Source organism: Saccopteryx bilineata, chromosome 2, assembly GCF_036850765.1.
Source record: "Saccopteryx bilineata isolate mSacBil1 chromosome 2, mSacBil1_pri_phased_curated, whole genome shotgun sequence".
NCBI lineage: Eukaryota > Metazoa > Chordata > Mammalia > Chiroptera > Emballonuridae > Saccopteryx > Saccopteryx bilineata.
Window position 1 is genome coordinate 21,540,337 of NC_089491.1, and position 21,766 is coordinate 21,562,102.

Consider the following 21,766-nt stretch of genomic DNA (forward strand, 5'->3'; position numbering starts at 1 on the left):
TAACCTTGACTTTGAGAGTAGGGGCAGCTTTTAGGGGAAAGAGGAACAGAAAGAACATTTCAGGCAGAAGGAACAGCATGTCCAAAGATCAGAAAGGTCTTGCCTTATTTAAGAAACTAAACTTTCCTCAGGGTGGCTATCGCACACAGTTGCAGGAGAAATGGCCAGGCAGGAAGCCAGGGAAATAGAAGAGGTTAGGTCTTGAAGGGCCTCATAAAGCTGTCTTGGGGGGTTTGGATTTTTGGTAATATTGAGGTGTCCTTGAAGGTTTTCAGGAGGAAGGAGACTTGGTCAGTATTTTTTTTGAAAGATTACTGTCGGTGCAGTGGGGAGAATGGATAAGAAGCAGGCATACCCAAGGCAGGAGATGAGTCAGGAGGTTGTTGTAATACCTCTAGCTAGGTAGTTGTGATGGTGGCCTGTAATAGGGAAGTGGCAGTGAGGGTGGGGAGAAGTAAATGGGTTTGAGCAATGTGTAACAAGTAAAATTAAGTGGACTCAGGAATTGGTTACGAACACCAAGGGAAAGAAGCCAAGGATGATCCCCAGACTTCATTTCCATTGTGGATGTTTGCAGAGATGAGGAGTAGTGTGCGTACTCTTTGTTGGAAACTGATGAAGAAAGGTTGCAGGTAACCTCTTCTGCCCCACGTGGAACGCCTCAAAAACTCTGCCTGCACTGAGGAGGTACTGCCCAGTGTTTTAGCGAGGAGGAAGAGCTGCTTTATACTTCTTTCACCTTGATGGGTTAGATATATGGTTAAATAGCAAATTTCTTCTAATTATGTAAAATAGTAGACCTGAAAATGTTATCCTTAGAAAGTCCTGCTTACAATGTTGGTATTTGGCTGATATCTGGGAACTTCCTTGGTAAATATTAATAATTCCCCACAGTGATATAAAGCTTTCCGTAAGTGATAATATTGGCTTACTTGTCTAAACTGTTTGTACAAACAAAATGATTCATGAACTTTGCCTTCCTTCTAGAATTCTAAAATTTCGATAGGCGCTAGAGGGGTCCTACTTATCAGCCCCTAGAGACTCAAAGCCTGGGGAATTAAGTCTCTTATGGGCTTCCCTGGTGGCCCACACTTCACATATGTTGGTACAGCTCATTGCTGGAAGGGTTAAACATGGCCTGTGTCACTCCACTAGGAGAGGACTCTTGGAAGCTTGCTCCTGGTTTCCTCTGGACTTTGCCTCAGTGCGCCTTTTCCCTTTGCTGATGTAGCTGTGTATCTTTTTGTTGTAGCAGAGTTTAGTCATGAGTACAGCCACATGCCGCATCTAGGAGTCTTTCTAGCAAATCACTGAACCTGGTGGTGGTCTGGGACCCCAACACAAAATGCCGTTCACCGAGAGAGGAAGCACAAGAGTAGGACCAGGTTGTGCCGGGGCAGTGGAGATCAGAAGATAGGAGTTCTGGTTTGGACATGTTGCATTTGTGTTGCCTGTGGAGTATCTGTGTTGTCTGGCACTCAGGAGCAAATTCTGGGCTGAGAATACAGATTTGAGCCTCATCAGCATTTGGGTAGCACTTGATACCAAGGTAAATAGTAGATGACAAAGGGTGAGAGTATAAAGTCTTGGGGGCGTGGACATTTATAGATTGAGCAAAGGAAGAAGAGTCTAAAAAGTTAAATGAGGATTCAGAGAGACAGAAAGATAAGAAAGGGATCCCTTTAGCATGTCTCAATGTCTTATTTGGGCCAGTTCCTTTTCTCAACCCACAGGTGTCCCCACAGAAGTCAAGGGAAGATTTTGTTTGAAGAACAAAATAGTTGATAGTGTAAAAAGGTAGTATGAAGACCAAATTAGATAAGGACTGGTAACTTATGCTTCGTGACAAAGAGGTTGTTGGTGACCTCAGCAAGAGCAGTTTCACTGGGTTGGTTAAGACACATGACTCATTGCAAGGGATGATACAAAAATGGTTTTGCCTGTTAGATGAAATTGTAGATGGCAAATGTTTTAAGGAGTTACTTCGTAGTACAGTTTTATTTTAATTTAATAAACTAGTAAAAAGCAGGATACTGTGACTTGCTAAAGGCAAGAATTTACAGTGTAAAGAGACTAGAGAGAGCATCTGGACCAGTCACTTCAACTTACAGATGCAGGAACTGAGGTCTAGAGAGAAGAAATGCTTTGATTAAAGACTTATGGACGGGTCAGGTCAGCTGATGCTGTTGCAATCAGAAATACAATCTTGATTTCAAAGACCTTAGATTCCACTTCCAGCATTGAATGGTGGGATATATAGTCAAGGAGGTATCCATTCAAGGTTGGATGTGAGCAGCATTTGTGATGAATGATACCAGGTTTGAGATATGTCTAATGAAATGTTATTTTCATTTTCTACTGACAGTGCCAGATTGGCCTCTCTTTTTGGACGGGATGAGATAGCTGCTGGCCATGGAAATGAATTCTTCCAGTACACAGCTCCAAAGCAGCCTAAGAAAGGCCAGGGGACAGCAGCAACAGGTAAGGTAAGAGGTTAGGATTGAACTCTTCCAACTTAGTTGTAAGGATAAATAGTCTTCCAAAAGTGATATGCCAGGTTGTTCATCCTTGGTCAATCTGGCCAAGCTCACTACCAATGGTGCATGCTTCTAAGAATATGAATTCTGGCAGCAAGAGAGTGCCCTTTGTTGGAAACTGATGAACGAAAGATGCAGGCAAGTTCTTCTGCCCAAGTGGACATCACTCAAAAACTCTACCAAGGGCCACCTGAGGAGGGTATTGTCCTGTGTTTTAGTGAGAATAAAGAGCTGTTTTTCAGTTTTTTCACCTTGATGGGTTAGTGGTATGATGATAGTGAAATTTTCCCAATTAGACAATGGTGCTCAGTGCTGTATCTCCTGTACCCTTTGTCATGATAGACACAGAAGAAAATTTAGTGAACATTTGTTGAATGAAGGGAGAGAAGGGGGACTAACATTTGTAAAATGCCAGCTATGTGTCTGGTCAGGTGCTTTACATATTTAATTTTCTCAATTCTATGAAATAGATGAGACTATCACCATTTATAGCCTCAGGGGTTTAGAGACTTGATTGGGGTCACACAGCATTAAGTGACAGAGTTGAAATTTGAATCCTGATCTGATTTACCCCAAAGGTTTTCTTCCCCCTACACTTGGCTGTCTTTGTGTAAGAACCTGAAGAGTAGCGAGGCACTTAGAGAAACAGCCCTGAGCTCCCAGCACCGAAAGGGGTGAGGGACATTAAATTAAATATTTATTGAACGAAGATAAAAAGTATTATGAGCCTTTTACATGCTAGGCACAGTGCTGGGACTGAGGATGTTGTTAGTGTATTTAGAGTTGAATGATTGCAGTGTTTACCATATGACCCATAAAATCTAAGATATTTACTGTGTGACCTTTTACAGACAATACTTGCTGACTTACCTGTCACTTTTGGCAGCTTTGCTGTGGATTGCCAGTCCTGTTCTCCAAACCATAACCTAACCAGATTTCTAGTAGAAGGCTATGCCTTTACATTTCCTCTGGCATATCTCTGTCAGCCATGTGCTTTGACTCAAAGTGGTTGCATTGGTGGATATAGATAAAAATAAACAACCTAAGGCCCCACCCATAGAAGTAACTTGATTTTTTAAAAATCAGGAAACAACTATGAGTTAATTATACTTTCAAAGAAGAATTATAAAGGTATTTGAACTTAAAAATTACCTATACAATCTTATATAGGCATTTACAAATAAAAAGTAAAGTAACAATATAGGAGACCTTTCTATTCAAATGATATTTATATAAGAAGTCTGTGAGGAAGATGGCTGCAGCATAGTTCTTGAATCTTTTCAGATCTCAATGTAAAAACTGAGCAACAAGATATAAAAAACAAACCTATGGATAATACAACAAAACCAATTGAAGAGATATCCTTATAAATCAGGTGTGGACAAACCACTAACAACCACAAGGTTGTATGAAGTATCAGCGTTTACATGGGAGCAGACGGGCACAGTGGAGAATATCTGAGTCTGAGAATGGGAGAACCAGTGAGTGTTCATGGATAATACAACAGGTCACGCTGAAAGTGCAAAGGGTTTTGCCCACTAATGTGGGTGAGTACAAGGTGTTGCTGAATGGGACTGAAAGTACTAGAGCACTCTTGCTCCTATGAACTTGTGAAACTCACCTGTTATGGTGACCTTCCAGGACAGGTCCCCACACTGAGAAGAACCTGCTGGGAGTGGAATGAAAACGGAGGAGGATAGAGATAGTAGAAGTGAAGGAGAGAAGATCCAGATAAGAATAAGGATAGAAGTAGAGTCAGAAAGTCTCAGGAGGAAGCTGCCCTATTTTTGAACTTTATACAAAAAGAACAGAAGAAGGAGCTCTATGAAGTTAAGAAAACCACTCTGAACCTTCTAAGAGTTCAGGAAAGCAAATCTCACATAAAAATGACAATAGAGAAGTCTCAGAGTCAAGCTCCATACAAGGTTATAAGAGCAAAGAGAGCAAGGAACAGAACAATATCACTACAGACAGTGAGAGTTCTCTTCTGTGAGAATGCTTCTTACCAAAAAGATCAAAACTACAGCCACTTATTAACATTAAGGAAATAGCATAAGATAGGAGATGAGAGCATAAATGAGAATTGGAAAATCTTAAGTAAGTGACGGGACTTAGGCAAGAATTAGAGATGTCAGAAAAATAATTTCAGAAATGAAGACTAAACTAAAAAAAGAATGAACAAACACAGCAAGTTATGCCTCAAAAGAAATAGAAGGTTAACAGGAGGAAACTTTTAAAGTAAAGAAAAGGTTTCAAAAGAAAGTGATGAATATTGAAGATAGCAAGGATCAGCAAGCATAGTGGGTGGGGGGAATGGAAATACTCACCTCCGAAAAGCAGTGGAAAGGAACAGACACCCAAAACAAGAAAACTTTCCTCAAACAAAAAAAGATTTGCAACTACTGTCATTAAATAAAAGTCCTTGTGAGTTGGGAATTCAAGAATCTATACAATGTTGACTTCGGAGAGGAGGAAATGCAAAGCCTGTGGGAAGATCACATGAATGTGAGCATCTGACTCACTTATCCCTCTAGCAAATCCACAACCACCTTCCATTTCCAGGGCATTGGGGAAGGAAATAAGAGTGTACAGGGAGAAGGTGGATGCCAGGCTGACCTCGGGGAGATAGTAATTTTTCTCAGTGCTTTAGACTCGTCCTGATACCCTATCTCTGGCTTAGCTACTATTTTCTTTTTCTTTTTTCTTTTTTTTCTTTCTTTTTTAATTTTTCTGAAGCTGGAAATAGGGAAAGACAGTCAGACAGACTCCTGCATGCGCCTGACCGGGATCCACCCGGCACACCCATCATGGGGCGACGCTCTGCCCACCAGGGGGCGATGCTCTGCCCATCCTGGGCATCGCCATGTTGTGACCAGAGCCACTCTAGCGCCTGAGGCAGAGACCACAGAGCCATCCCCAGCGCCCGGGCCATCTTTGCTCCAATGGAGCCTTGGCTGCAGGAGGGGAAGAGAGAGACAGAGAGGAAAGCGCAGCGGAGGGGTGGAGAAGCAAATGGGCGCTTCTGTGTGCTCTGGCCGGGAATCGAACCCGGGTCCTCCGCACGCTTAGCTACTATTTTCTTGTCATACACTGCTTATGAGGAGAAGAGTTTTATTATAGTATTACGTATAGCTGGAAAGTGCTAATCAAATTAAAAACTAGTGGTAGGTTTTACTAAGTAGTAAGGAAAACATGGACACCAGACTAGGAAAATAAGCAAACAATGTAAATGGACAATGTATTAAAATAAAGCAAAGCAGATGGCTAATATAAATTGATAGAAAATGTTAAATTTCTGCTGCTCTGTAATCAATAAACGGAAATGAAAGCAACAGTGAGTTGGCGCTCCCCTTTCCCCACTGCCTCCCTTGCATTGGTAAAGATTTGAAAAGATAATTTCCTCTTTCTGGCAGGGAGGCAAAGCTAGTGGACTCTTACTGCTGGTGGGAGTGTTAACTGGTCCGGCATTTCTCAAGGGCATTTGGGCAGGATGTAACAAAACCTTAAATATTTTTATACTCCTTTACTCCACAGTTCTGTTTTTAAAAATTACTTCTAAGAAGGTAATTAGAGGTACACACTAAAATGTGCATTTTAAGGATTTATAAATAGAGAAAATTTGGAGACAGCCCAAAGAAATATCAAACAGTAGGAAATTGGATACATGTTGGTAGAGTTAGAACGTAGTATTTTAAGTAGCCACTAAAAAACATTTCTAGGACTATTTGTCTTTGTTTTGGTCACTGTTTTGAAGAATAAAAGGAAATACTTATACTAAGTGAGAAAAGGAGGTTTTCAAATATAATATTAAATTTTGCTTCAAAAAGATAAAGCTGCAGAAGGGCCCTGGCCGGTAAGCTCAGCGGTAGAGCGTCGGCCCGGTGTGTGGCAGTCCCGGGTTCGATTCCAGTCAGAGCACACAGGAGAAGTGGCCATCTACTTCTCTACCCTTCCCCCTCTCTCCTTCCTCTCTCTCTCTCTCTCTCTTCCCCTCCTGCAGCCAAGACTCTGTTGGAGCAAAGTTGGCCCAGGCACTAAGGATGGCTCCATGGTGTCTGCCTCAGGCACTAGAATGGCTCCGGCCACAGTGAAGCAATGCCCCAGAGGGGCAGAGCATCGCCCCCTGGTGGGCATGCCGGGTGTATCTCAGTCGGGTGCATGTGGGAGTCTGACTGCCTCCCCGCTTGTAACTTCAGAAAAGTACAAAAAGAAAAGATAAAGCTGCAGAGTTTATCTGTGTAAAAACAGGACTAGGAATAAATGCAACAAATTATTAATGTTTATTTTTGGGTGGTAAGATTACAGATCATTTTTATTTGTGTGTTTCTGTATTTGCTAAGTTCTCTACAGTGTTCATGTACTCTACAATCTGAAAAAATGTGTCAGTACAAAATTAAAAAACAAAATTCAACTGAGTAAATTTTAAAAGATCTCACTGGCTTTATTCACCAATTCTTGAATCAGGCAGCATCTAATCTAGCAGATGGGAATGAGCTCCAAGGAGCTGTAAATAATGACATTTTTTTCTTCCCTTTTTTTTTTTTAGGTGAGAGGAGAGGAGATAGTGAGGCAGACTTACACATGTACCCCAACCAGGATCTACCTGGCAATCCCATCCAGGACTGATGCTTGAGTACCAAGCTCTTTTTAGGACCTGAGGTTGATGCACTCCAACAGAGCTATCCTCAGCGCCTGCAGGGCCATGCTCGAACCAGTTGAGCCACTGGCTGTGGGAGGGGAAGAGGGAGAGAAGAAGGATTTGGGGAGAGGAGAAGCAGATGGTTGCTTCTCCTGTGTGCCCTGACTGGGGATCGAACCTGGGACGTCCATATGCCAGACTGATGCTCTATCCACTGAGCCACTGGCCAGTGCCAAAAGATTTTGTTATAAGCAGAAGGGAGCAGGAACAAAGAAGTTATATTAGGCAGAAAGGCAGGTTGGTTATCTCAAGATTACTTTCTTAGGGGTTGAGAGAGGTCTGTCAGTCAGGTTACCTAATTAGTGCTGTTCAGGCAATTCCTGATTGACTGGTTTAAGCTTCCATTTCTGGGAGAGCTAAAATTATAATTAAGTTTCAGTTTGCTGACGTAGAGCTTAACCTAAGTGACTTGACAGGGTAGGGCAAAGGTAGGTTTTACAGTTCTTTGTATGGGAAAGAAGACAATAATTAATAAATAATAGAAAATACAATAATTAATAAATAATAGTAGTACAAGACTGAACCCTGTGTTTAATATACAACTGTAAACCTTTTGCCCTATTTTGGGACTATTGTCTTGTTTTTATCAATCCAAAATAAAAAAATAAATCAAACAAGGATGCTTTTGGAAATAAGTTCCCCGCCCTGGCTGGATGGCTGGGTTGGTTGCAGCATCGTGCTGGAAATAAGTTCCTGGTTGCCTTTGTCCACTCTTATATTCTCACTACTCTTCCATCAACACATTCATGTGGTGAGTGTAAATATGCAAGTTACTGTAAATATACTATTTTGAAACACTAGACTATGCTACTGTGAAAGGTCAATAATGGCTGTGATCTGAATATCATAAATTTTCTACTCCAGAAGGGAAGGGGGAATAACTTTATTTTTATTTGTGATAGCTGTCAAACTATTGGAAGGGGAAAAGAAAGTAGAAGGAGTATGACCTTGTTTTTCAGATAATGTATCTTGTCTGGCCCAATGACTTATTTGGAATGGAGTCGGAGTCCTGGGTTCTAGTCCTAGGCTTGCTAGTCTTCTGTAAGGGTCATGGATACTTACAGCCTCAAGTTCCTCATCCCCAGATGAGGTTATAAGACTCTTTTATGGATCAAATGAGGATAATGGTCATGAAAGCATTTTAGCACTAACTATATGATATAAGGCATAAAGAAGAATTTGAAGCAGCTTTAATGGTTAAAAAATCAGTCTCAAGCAAGAAATGAATGACAACTTTGTTTTCATCTTCAGGAAATCAGGCGACACCAAAACCAGCACCCACCTCAGCAGGCACTTCCATGGTGTTATTTGCATCAGCAGTTCATGCATATAGATAGTAAGTAGTTAAGAAGGAATGGGTGGGTTAAGCTCCTATCTTTTCTCAGTAAGTCTCTAGGTTCATTGCAAAATGGCTACTCAGCCTTTTCGAAGAAAAAGTATCAATAATGAGTTTTACAACTTCTCATAAAACTTTGAAGAGCCATTATCTTGTCTTCTCCCCCACCCCCTCTCTCTTTCTAGAGTGCTTGTGCTCAAAACTGCCTTTCCAAGTACTTAGAGAAAGCCACTCTATTGTGATAAGAATAGTAGATTTTTCAAGATCAAGAAGTTTTTAACAAGCTTTAAATTATAAACTGCTCACTTCCATTCTTTTCTAGAGGTTGCATGACTAGATTTTCCACTTTTATTATTATTATTATTTTTTTACAAAGACAGAGAGAGAGAGTCAGAGAGTGGGATAGATAGGGACAGACAGACAGGAACAGAGAGAGATGAGAAGCATCAATCATCAGTTCTTCGTTGTGACACCTTAATTGTTCATTGATTACTCTCTCATATGTGCCTTGACTGTGGGCCTTCAGTAGGCTCAGTAACCCCTTGCTCAAGCCAGCGAGCTTGGGTCCAAGCTGGTGAGCTTTGCTCAAACCAGATGAGCCCACACTCAAGCTGGCGAGCTCGAGGTCTGGAACTTGGGTCCTCTGCATCCCAGTCTGACGCTCTTTCCACTGCGCCACCGCCCGGTCAGGTGATTTTCCACTTTTATATGGCAGGAATCTGGTTCTGCTTAGTTTAGGAAGTATTAATACTTACTCTTTTGTTTTGCTTTTTGCCTCTGCAGCACAAATGGTCAATATGTAAAGCAGGGCAAGTTTGGTGCTGCAGTCCTGGGAAACCACACAGCCAGAGAGGTGAGATTGCCGCCACGTCTCGTGTATATTCCGGTGCCCCATAGCATACTGATGTCCTGGTTTTCGTCCGCGCTTGCCTAGTGTCTCGTATATCCAAGGATTAGAATGGTGGTTTTGAATGTAAATTTTTAACATTAGGCATGTAGTAACATTTATGATCACATTTTGCTTACTATTGTGCATTAAAACAAATCCAGCCAACTCAAAATCTTTAAGTTTGACCTTTATGATGTGAACCTAGCTTAAGAATTTGGAGTTTTAGAGTAAGCCATTTACCAAGAACATCCCGTTGTTAGGAAATGAACAATACTTAGTGTACGACTTAGAGCAATATGTCTTGGTACCTGCATTCATGACCAGTGTTTATCCTTTGAAAATTTGATAATGAGATGGACAGCTGGTCACACAGTCAAGTATTGATTTGGGTCATAAAGAAGCTGTGGCTAGAAGCCCCAACACTGATTTACTTGTGTGGGTTGTATCTAGCTTCACATTCTGCTCTAGAAGGTTTTGAACATTGTTGAAATAAGTATAAGAAATTACAGACTTTCAGAGGTCCAGAGAGCATGGATTCTATACTCCTCAGAGACTCTGAGACACACAGAGAAGATGGACCTGTTCAGGGTAACTAATATAATAGACGATATTCATTTGTATTAAAAACAAAAACTTAATTATGAAAATTTGGAAACATAAAAATAGTAGGACTAGAATAATGAACTCCTAGATACATTACTAGGCTCTTAACAGTTATTAATCTAGTTTTGCCTTAAACCCAGCCAGTCTTCCTTCTTTCCCCACTCGGATTATTTTAAATCTCCAGCATGCAATTTTAGCTGTAAATATTTTTGTATATACCTCTAAAGGCAAAAGATTTTTTAAACGTTACCATTATGTCATTATCATGTTTAAAAACCTCCCACAATAATTCTTTGATGTCATTCCCTACCAGCTAATATTCAGATATCTCTGATTTCCTTTCTTCCCTCCCTCCCTCCCTCCCTCCCTCCTTCCTTCTTTCATTTTAATCAGGATATGACAAGGTTTATATATTGCAGTTGGTTACTATGTCCTTTAAATTTGTTTTATCTTTCCATCTGGAGGTAAATAAAGTGTGGTTGTTTCTTATTTCATTAGCAGTCATCAGTGATTATTATTTAGATCTAGTAATTCATTAGGGGTTGCCATTTGGATCATAAAAATCTGATATTGGGATTTTACTACCCTTCACTACCAGATAGGATGTAGTAGGTTGCGACAGATAACATTCCTACTGTAATAATTATTTTAAAAAGGAGATAAATTGTAAAAATTATATTTTAAAATTCATTGGAGAACTGTGGAAATGCAGAGGACTAGATGAATGAAAATATCAGAGAGGGATGAGCCAATGAGTTGAGTGTTTTCTTCCCTTGAGACTTTTGCTGATACCTAAGAGTAGACTAAGAATCTAGTGTGGCCCAACCACTAAGACTGCTGGGGACAAGGACATTGGCAAAAACTAGAGGAGCTCCGAAACACAAGATGGCTCTTTCTCCCTAGACCATAGCTGAGTTCTGGAACAGTGTGGGAGTCCAGGTGCTATGCCCGAAAGGCAGAGGGAGACTTCTGCAATCTTGTGCATAGGAGATAAAGTTATACTACAGGGGTCGGGAACCTATGGTCCGCAAGCCAGATATGGCTCTTTTGATGGCTGCATCTGGCTCACAGACAAATCTTTAATAAAAAAAAAATGTTAAAAATATAAAACATTCTCATGTATTACAATCTATTCATTTCCTACTGCGCATGTTCATGGTTGTGGGTAGCTGGAGCCAATCACAGCTGTCCTCTGAGACAACAACAAATTTTTATTGGATAATGCGTAATGTACACGGGTCATTGTATGGCTCTCAGGGAATTACATTTTAAAATATGTGTCTTTTATGGCTCTCTCAGCCAAAAAGTTTCCCGACCCCTGTTCTACTATGAGATGGGAACCTGTAACAAGAATCAAACAACCTTCCTCCAATACGATTGCTAGATTTTGAACTTCATGGGGAGGAGGTTAAAGAACTCAGCTCAGAATCTCTGGTGGGCAGAATGTTCAGGACTGAGTAGTCAGAGACCTTTAAGGCTCTCAGTCAAAAGCCTAGAAAGATAATGCTTCAGAATAGTGGCAGCCCACAATGGAGTGACTTTTAATTCATGTGTGATGCTTCCCTGACCAGCTCCTAACTGGATTGCATGCATTAAGGTGATCAGCCCCTCACTCCATCTGCCTAATGTAAGATAAGGAAAGACCTTTCTGGTGCAAGATTGTATATGAGCCGTCCTAGTCTTATCCTCCCCTCTGTGGTTGGATTTTAATAATTTGTTTACCTGTGGTTTTATGTACGTGTTTGTGTGTGGTTATTATGTGTGTGTGTAGTAAATATATATGAAACATAAAATTTAACATTTTAACCATAACTTAAATGTAATTCAGTGACATTAATTGCATTCACAATCTTGAGCAACCATCACCACTCTGCATTTCCACTTTTTCATCACCCCAAACAGAAAATCCGTGATCATTGAGCAATAACTCTGCATCTCTCCTTTCCTTTTCCCCTGGTAACCTTAAACTACTTTGTCTATGAGTTTGCCTATTCTAGGTATTTCACATAATTGAAATCATACAATATTTGTGCTTTTGTGTCTGGCTCATTTTTTTTCACTTCCGTTGTGTTTCAAGATTCATCCATGTTGTAGCATGTGTTAGAACTTCATTCTTTTTGATAGCTGATTAATATTTTATTATATAAAATACATTTTGTTTATCCATTCATCAGTTGATGGACACTTGGTTGTTTCCACCTGTTAGTTATTATAAATAATGATGCAGTGAACATTGGTATATAAGTGTTTTCAGTTTGTTTGGTACCATATTACATCATGTATAAGATGCACCTTTTTTCGAAAAATTTGGGGTCTAAAAACTGGGTGTGTCTTATAAAGTGGTTGTAGTTTTTTTACTTGCATTTCCCATTTTTTTGCACTTGTTTTTGCGCTCATTGTTGAAGACAGTAATTCATCATCAGACACAGATGAGAACAAGCTAGTGGATAGGAGTTTTGTCAGTGATGAGGAGCTGTATGAATTTTATGATGGATAAAACTTGAGTTCAATAAGTTTTATCTAATACATTTTTTTCAAATTTCGGGCCCCCAAATTAAGATGCATCTTATACATGGGAAAATACGGTATATAGGAGTGAAATTGCTGTGTCATAAGGTAATTCTATATTTAGGTTTTTGAGGAAATGCCGAACTGTTTTCACCCCAGCTGTACAGTTTTATGGTACTTTCCTATAAGCAATGTATAGGTTCCAAATTTCTTCACTATCTTGCTAGTACTTCATTAGTTTCCCATTTTATTTAACAGCCATTTTAGTAGGTGTGAAGTGGAACCTTACAGTAGTTTTACAGTGGTACCTTGAGATATGAGCACACCAACATATGAATTTTTTTTAAGATATGAGCTGCAACTCGGTCCGTATTTTTGTTCGAGATCTGAGCAAAGTTCCGAGATACGAGTCGTGATTCGAGAAGCTGACGCTAGTTGACGTGTTGGCGCATGGGTCCAGTATTGGCAACACAACACCAGCATCTCGTTCTTTCTCACGTGTTACCCACAGAATCGAGTCAAATCTCATGTGCTGTACTCATTCTTGCATCATTTTTGCGTTTTTTACTAACTTCTTTTGTGTGCTATCATGGGGCCAAAGAAAGTGAGTGTAGGCCCTGGCCTGTTGGCTCAGTGGTAGAGTGTTGGCCTGGCGTGCAGGAGTCCCAGGTTTGATTTCCGGCCAGGGCACACAGGAGAAGCGCCCATCTGCTTCTCCATCCCTTCCCCTCTCCTTCCTATCTGTCTCTCTCTTCCCCTCCTGCAGCCAAGGCTCCATTGGAGCAAAGTTGGCCCGGGTGCTGGGGGTGGCTCTATGGCCTCTGCCTCAGGCGCTAGAATGGCTCTGGTTGCAACAGAGCAATGCCCCCGATGGGCAGAGCATCGTTCCGTGGTAGGCATGCCGGGTGGATCCCAGTCGGGCGCATGCGGGAGTCTGACTGCCTCCCCGTTTCCAACTTCAGAAAAATACAACAACAACAACAAAAAAGTGAGTATAAAGGACAGTGATGAGAAGAAGAAAAGCATGATGTCGATAGAAGTAAAGCAAGAAATAATAGAAAAACATGAGCGTGGTGTCCAAGAGATTGAACTGGCAAGGCTGTACAACCGCAATACATCTACAATTTGTATCATCCTTAAACAAAAGGATGCCATCAAAAGTGCAAATCCAGCAAAAGGAACTACAATTCTGTCCCAGTTAAGGACAAATATCCATGAAGAAATGGAGAAGCTTTTGCTGGTGTGGGTGTGAGTGAAAGAGAAAGAGCTGGCAGGAAATGGAGAATGTAATATGTGAAAAGGCACATATTATTTACGGCGACTTAAAGAAGAAAGAACCATCAACCTCAAAAAAGGCAGCAGAAGATACGTTTAAGGCAAGTTACAGCTGGTTTGAAAATTTCAAGGAGATCTGGCATCCACTCAGAGGTGAGGCATGGTGAAGCTGTGAGTGCTGACGTTAAGGCAGCTGAGGAGTACATTGCACGTTTTGCTGCGCTTATCGCAAAGGAAGGCTACATCCCCCAAGTGTTCAATTGTGACGAAACAGGATTGTTTGGGGATAAAATGTCCTGGAGTACTTTCATCTCCGCAGAGGAGAAGAAGCTGCCAGGCCATAAACCCATTAAGGACCGTCTGACCCTTGCATTGTGTGCAAATGCTAGCGGTGACTGTAAAGTCACTGCTAGTGTATCATTCCAAAAACCCTCGAGCCTTTAAGACTCACAAGATTCTTAAAGAAAAACTGCAGGTTACGTGGCGCACCAATGCTAGCGCATGAGTTACGTGGCAGTTTTTTATTGAATGGGTAAATCTCGTCTTTGGTCCTGCAGTGAAGAAATATCTTCAAGAAAGTAAACTCCTGATAAAAGCATTACTAATCCTTGATAATGCTCCAGCCCACCGACCTGGTCTTGAAGATGACATTCTCCATGAGTTCAAATTTGTGAAAGTCCTCTACCTCTTACCCAGCATGACTTCAGTCTTGCAACCTATGGATCAACAGGTCATTTCCAACTTTAAAAAGCTTTACACAAAGCACTTGTTTCACTGCTGCTTTGAGATGACTGGGAATACAGTTCTATCCCTTTGAGAGTTTTGGAAAGATCACTACAACATCGTGATATGTTTACACATTATTGACTTGGCATGGCAAGAGGTTATAAGAAGAACCTTGAACTCGGCATAGAAAAAGTTATGGCCTGATGTTGCAGACCGGGACTTTGAAGGATTCAAACCAGAGACCGAGAGCGAGGTAGAAGCGTTGGAGGAAATTGTGTCCCTTGGGAAGTCGATGGGTCTGGAGGTAGATGAGGGTGACAAACGAGCTCATTGAGGAACATGAGGAGGAACTCTCAACTGAGGAGTTGAAGGAGCTACAGATGATGCAACATACGGAGCTTCTGCAAGAGATTAGTAGTGAGGTGGAGGTAGAGTCGGAGGAAGTGATTTCTACAAGTGAAATTAAAGACATGCTTGCAATGTGGGAGAAACTTTCAAGTTTCATTGAAAAGAAACACCCAGAAAAAGTTTCAACTGGTCCTACGCAGCACTTTTGAATGACACTTGTTTGTCACATTTTGGTAACATTTTAAAAGGCAGGCAAAAGCAAACCTCTTTGGATAGATTTTTATTCAAAAGTCCTGCAAGTGAAAGTGCAGCCAAAAAAGCAAAAACAGGCGATGATTAAATGAAAAATACGTAATGTTAAGCCTAGGTTAAGTTTAAAGTTAAGAAAGTGCATTTTTTTTATAATTAAGTTTTTGTGGTTTCATTTTAAGGAAAGAAAGTGCAGTCTTAGTTTTGTTTAAAGTAAGGAAAATGCAGTTTTAGTTTACATTTAGTGTTAAGAAAGTGCAGTTTTAGTTTATGTGTGTACAATGCCTGCATCCCTTCCTCCCTACTCCTCCACCATTCACCTCTGTTAGCTGCACTCGTATGTCTCCAAGGTAAGAATACAGTACTAAATAACACTTTTTTCTTTTACTTCATATATTTTGTTATGCATTGGTAAAGTATACATGTGTGTTTCTTAATTAAAAACATGTCTTTTTCATAAGTTGGGATGGTTTGGGGATGTTTCAGAGGGCTGGAATGGATTAAATCTATTTCAGTTCTTTTAAATGGGAGAAATTTGATACACGAGTTGACTGACTGACAAGCTCGGTTACAGAATGAATTAAACTTGTATTTCAAGGTACCACTGTAATTTGTATTTCCCTAATGACTGATAATGTTGAGCATCTTTTCATGTAACTGTCGACCATTTGTTTCTCTCTTATTCACTCCTCATACAAATGAAAACAACAAAATACATTGCTAATTACAATTAGAGTAAAGCCATAGAAAAGAGATTAAAATGGGTAGTGAGAAGATATAATTTAAAATCCAAGCTTTAAGAGATTAACTGGGTTTTTGTTTTAAAATTAAAAAAATTTTGTTTCATTTTATTTATTTATGCCAGGGGTCCCCAAACTACGGCCTGCTGGCCGCATGTGGCCCCCGAGGCCATTGATCCGGCCCCCGCCACACTTCCGGAAGGGGCACCTCTTTCATTGGTGGTCAGTGAGAGGAGCATAGTTCCCATTGAAATACTGGTCAGTTTGTTGATTTAAATTTACTTGATCTTTATTTTAAATATTGTATTTGTTTCCGTTTTGTTTTTTTACTTTGAAATAAGATATAGTGCAGTGTGCATAGGGATTTGTTCATAGTTTTTTTTATAGTTCGGCCCTCCAACGGTCTGAGGGATAGTGAACTGGCCCCCTGTGTAAAAAGTTTGGGGACCCCTGATTTATGCATTCATTGGTTGATTCCTCTGTGTGTCCTGACCAGGGATTGAACCTGCAACCTTGGCATGTCAGGATGACACTAACCAACTGAGCTACTAGGGCCGGGATTAACCGAGTTTTGAATTTTATGCCTGGATGAGGTACAACCCTTGACATCTTACTGCTGATTTCTGTATTGTCTTTTAACTTCTGTTTTCTCTTTTTTGTCCATTGTGGCTTGAGTACAGTATAGGATTCTTCTCTATATCAGCCAACAACAGCCAGTTACTGTGGCCAGGATTCATCTGAACTTTGAGCTAATGGTAAGACTTCCTATATTAGAATCATTAACTCTCTTGGGATAGGTTTATAGTAGAAATTGGTCTGTGCATGCCTGTTGGGAATTAGATCTGCTGCTTCAGCCTGAATATCTTAACAGAGCCTCTTGGAAAGGTCTCTTAACTGCCTTCTGGAAATGTGGACTAAGGAAGGTGGGAGAGAAGAAGAGTGTTCCTTGATATCTTTCTTGGGGTCCGCCATAGTTACAGCCCTTCTGTATGAGGTTAAGCAGTCAGATTTATCTGCTATGCGGCCTGAGGTTGAGTTGTACCAACATTTCTCCTTTCCCCAGGTTCGGCCCAATAACTATAGCACCTTTTATGATGACCAGAGACAAAACTGGTCCATCATGTTTGAGTCAGAGAAGGCTGCTGTGGAGTTCAATAAACAGGTAATACCATTTTATTCTTCCTCTGAAATGCCAAACAGTAGTCTAGATTCCCTTTGATTTGGGGAAGATACATTAAAAGCCCATAATCTGCTATACTTTCTTAGTGGCCAAGCATAAAAACAATACCCCACAAAATTTGTCACTTGAGCATATTGTATTTCAGGGAAATAATAGGAATACTTAATTCAAATTGCTTGAAAATGAGACTTAAAGAGAAAAAAGGCTAAGTGTAAACTTAATCCTTTAAAACATTTCCACTTTATAAATTTTCTTAAGGAATAAATAAAACTACCTTTTAAAGTGTTTTAAAGGAATTTTTTAAAGGTTATGACATGATCATTGTAGAAAATTTAGAAAAGCATTTAAAAAAAATTACACATACTACCCAAGATAACCACTACTGACACTTTGTTTTTTCACACGTTATATATAAGATTTCTGTACCTTCTCAGTGGCAGCATGTTGGCCCAGCATGTGGAAGTTCCAGGTTCGATTCTTGGCCAGGGCACACAGGAGAAGCACACATCTGCTTCTTCACCCTTCCTTCTCTCCTTTCTCTCTCTCTCTCTCTTTCCTTCCCGCAGCCGAGGCTCCATTGTAGCAAAGTTGGCCTGGGTGCTGAGGACGGCTCCATGGCCTCCACCTAAGGTGCTAGAATGGCTCCAGTTGCAATGGAGCATCGCCCCCTGGTGGGCATGCCGGGTGGATCTCATGCAGGAGTTGTCTCTCCGCCTTCTTGCTTCTCACTTCAGAAAAATACAAAAAAAAATAAAAATAGTTCTATACCTTACTTATTTTGTTTAATAGTGTCTAATGTATCTTTCCCCACTTCATGAAAAATTACTTGGAAACATTTTAAAAGCTGAATAATGTTACTTAGTCATTCCCTTGCTTTTAGGCATTTAGATTATTTTCAGTCTTTGAGATAAATGATACTGTCCTAAGCATTTTTGTACATAAGTCTATATTCTGTTTTTTACACCTGGTTATTTCCTTACACTAGATTTCTAAAAGTGCAATATTTTGTCAAAGAGTTCAAATATTTTTCGGTTCTGCATACACTTTGCGCACTGCTTTTCAGACAGATTGTACTACTTTATATTCCTATCAGTTCTCTTACTGTACCTGTACCAACATTTGGAATTCTGTAGGGTTTTTTTTAGTCTTATTTGCTTGGTAAAATATGACATCTCATTGCTTTAGTTAGCATTCATTTGAGTACAGTAATGAAACATTTTTAAAGAAAATGTGTGGCTAAAACTGTAGGTGGTGGAGATATTAAATTATGGGAATGCAATACAGTTTTGTAAAGAGCCTTTTTCCCCCTAGTTTTTTGTTGTTACCAGACTGAAGGAGTCTTTTTGCCTGTATGCCTTAAAGCCCAGTAACCCACAAATAAGAGTTTGCAGCAAAGAAAGTAAGGGTTATTACTTGAGGAAGTGGCATCATGCTAGAGTACAGGTGAGCTAGTGCTCAAAGAGCTGGCTTCCTGAGGATTTCTAGGGGATGGGTTAAATAGGGGACTATGGAGTTAGGGTTGCAGTCTCTACTCACGGTTGGTGCTAGGGTAGCAGATAGTCGATCATTGCATCTGGCCCTGAGGTCAGCCGTGGCATCACTGCGTCTCGCTTCACTGCTTTTCTAGGTCCGGAGCTGAAACAGCACTGAGGCCTAGATGTTATCTTTAGTTTGATTGAAACTCTGTGGTCAGTAGACCCAACGATTTGTTCCTAGGATTGTTTAATGCTGACTCAAACCTCATTGTCCTGATGGCTTAATGATTAAGGGAGTGGATGTGCAAGGAAGAAGGAGACAGGTGAGCCAAAAGGAAAGAAAGGAGAAAAAAAGGTCATATTGTTATCAGTGACAAGATCTCGATTCTTGTCTTCTTGAGAGAAAGAATTCAATCAAGAGACAAAGTGCAGGCCCTGGCCAATGGCTCAGTGGATAGAGTGTCGACCCAGCATATGGACATCCCAAGTTTGATTCCTGGTCAGGGCACACAGGAGAAGCGACCATCTGCTTCTCTCCCTACCCTCTCCCTTTTCTGCTTCCCCCCCACCCCAGCCAGTGCTCAGTTGGTTCCAGCATAGCCACAGGTGCTGAGGATAGCTCCGTTGGAGTGTATCAGTCTCAGGCACTAAAAATAGCTTGGTGCTTAAGCACTGGCTCCAGATGGGGTTGCCAGGTAGATCTTGGTCAGGGTGCATATGGGAGTCTGACTCACTAACTTCCTTCATCTGACCTAAAAAAGAGAGAGAGAGAGAGAGAGAGAGAGAGACAAAGTGTAGTAAGTAAAGGAAAAATTTATTGACTGTGCAGAAAGAAAGAGAAAAGGGGACCTCGGGGACGAGCTGCTGCTGCCCACTGCTTTTCTGGTTGCAAGTCTCAAGGGGTTCCTTAGAGATTAGAACAGCAGTTCTCAACCTGTGGGTCGCGACCCCGGCGGGGGTCGAAATATTTCCAATGGCCTTAGGCGACCCCTATGTTTTGGTCGTTCGACCCCCGCCAGGGGTCTTCTAATCCAGCGACCCACAGGTTGAGAACCGCTGGATTAGAAGAAAGAGAGAGAGGCAAGGAAAAAGTGCCTGGGAGGAAGAAGGGAGGAGGAAGACATGGGCGTTCTCCTGAGAGGGAGAGGGTGCTGGGTCTTCTATCCTAAGGTCTTTATAAAGGGTGGAGATCGTAGGGTAGATCCCAGGGGAGGATCTTAGAATATTTATTAGTTTTCCAGGTATGTCCTTTCAGGTCTTAGTCTCCACTGATTGGCCAGTGCCATGGCTGGAGGTCATTAGTCCTGAGGTCAGCCCATGACATCCTTGTCTGGTTTTGCTGCTTTTCTGGGCCTGGAGCTGACATACAGCTGAGACCTAGATGTTATCTCTAGCAGGCGTCTGCAAACTACAGCCCGCATGCGGCCCCCTGAGGCCATTTATCCAGCCACCCACCGCACTTCCACTTCCGGAAGGGGCACCTCTTTCATTGGTGGTCAGTGAGAGGAGCACTGTATGTGGCGGCCCTCCAACGGTCTGAGGGACAGTGAACTGGCCCCCTGTGTAAAAAGTTTGGGGACCCCTGCCTAGGGCTTAATGCTTAAAGGAGTGGTCATGAAAGGGTCGTATGAGGCTATTCTCCTGCCCCTTCTTCCTGCCCCTTCTTTGTCCTCTAAGGGGATCTAAAAGCATATGACTAGCGATATGCCAGGGGAAGAAAAATCAGGGGAGGGTCCAAACTGCACGATCAGTGCCATGAAAGGTCAGGGGGTTTAAACTGCATGACCGGCCAAGGGAGGAAAGGCCATCCTGGGGCAGGTCCTTATTTTCCTAGTTTGTTAGTTGCTAGGCACCTGGGGCTTTCTGCCCTGGTGAGCTCCTGTGCCTGGCCTGTAGTCTTTGCTCTGCTCATGTCTGTCTAACTGTCCACCACAATACTAAAGAAATGAAGTCTCTGCACCATTGCGTTGTTTAAAAATGTTGCTTGTATTTTTCCTAAAAGCTCCCTTTCTTGCCTCAGTTCCCAAATACTGAGGCAGGAAATCAGTATGGTAATGATAGCTAACATTTATATATACTTACTTTTAATTTCCAGGCACTGTGCCTTTTACTCTACTTGTATTCAATCTTTATAACTACCCTCGTTATAAACTATGCATAGTTTTTATCTCCATTTTACAAAAAAACCTCTATGAAATAAGGTTCACAGAGATTAAGTTATTTGGCTAAGAACACAAGTTAATAAGTGGCAATAAACCCAGATCTGTGCTCAGACAGTCTGACTCCAAAGCCATAGTCTTAGACATTTTGATTCCTGGCAAGATGACTGACTTTGGAGTGGTTCACTTCTAAACATGTTATCTGTTTTGTTAGTGGATGCCACTGTTTGGAAAAGCACATGAGTGAACATGGAGTGAGTACTTACTGAGCTTAAACTAAGCTTATGCTGCTGCAATTTTGTCTCGCAGGTGTGCATTGCGAAGTGCAATAGCACCTCTTCCCTGGAGGCAGTGCTCTCGCAGGACCTTATTGTAACAGAGGGCCCTGCTGTGGAAGTGGGAGATTCTTTGGAAGTGGCCTATACCAGCTGGCTCTTCCAGAATCATGGCCTGGGCCCGGTAAGAAAATGTACCCTGTAAGTTCTGTAATTTAAACCGCATGAGGGCTATTCAGATGTAAGGTAGTAAGTATTACTGTGAATTGCTGCTGTTGGCAAATAGAAATCTTTTAGGAGCCCTACTCTACTCCCTATTATTCCTTTTGGAGCATAGTCATGAAATGCAAACATAAAATCCTCTCAGTGCCGCTATGACTCTTCTGTTAGAGAAAACGGAAACCAATTTCCCAAGTGTTATTCTTGGTAAATTGCTCACGTGTATGTCTTGTTCTCCCCAGTTTTCAACTTGCATATATCTTATTGCAGGGGTCGGAAACCTTTCTGGGTGAGAGAGCCATGAATGCCACATATTTTAAAATGTAACTCTATGAGAGCCATACAACGGCCCATGTACGTTACACATTATCCAATAAAAATTTGGTATTGTCCCGGAGGACAGCTGTGATTGGCTCCAGCCACCCACAACCATGAACATGAGCGGTAGGAAATGAATGGATTGTAATACATGAGAATGTTTTATATTTTTAACATTATTTTTTTTATTAAAGATTTGTCTGCGAGCCAGATGCAGCCATCAAAAGAGC

At 41.2% G+C, this 21,766-nt stretch overlaps 1 protein-coding gene across 5 annotated transcripts in view; it reads left to right on the plus strand.

Annotated features, from left to right (window-relative positions):
- FKBP15 (FKBP prolyl isomerase family member 15) overlaps positions 1–21,766 on the plus strand; it is a 66,457-nt gene that overhangs the window by 6,452 nt on the left and 38,239 nt on the right. For 4 of the 5 annotated variants that reach the window (XM_066256480.1, XM_066256483.1, XM_066256481.1 and 1 more), the window contains 6 exons: positions 2,366–2,481; positions 8,488–8,572; positions 9,356–9,425; positions 16,591–16,665; positions 16,974–17,072; positions 21,034–21,183. In XM_066256480.1, coding sequence (XP_066112577.1) covers positions 2,366–2,481; positions 8,488–8,572; positions 9,356–9,425; positions 16,591–16,665; positions 16,974–17,072; positions 21,034–21,183 — 595 coding nt within the window. Of the gene's footprint in view, positions 1–2,365; positions 2,487–8,487; positions 8,573–9,355; positions 9,426–16,590; positions 16,666–16,973; positions 17,073–21,033; positions 21,184–21,766 lie in introns of all 5 variants that reach the window. The other variant, XM_066256484.1, reaches the window with a different exon arrangement.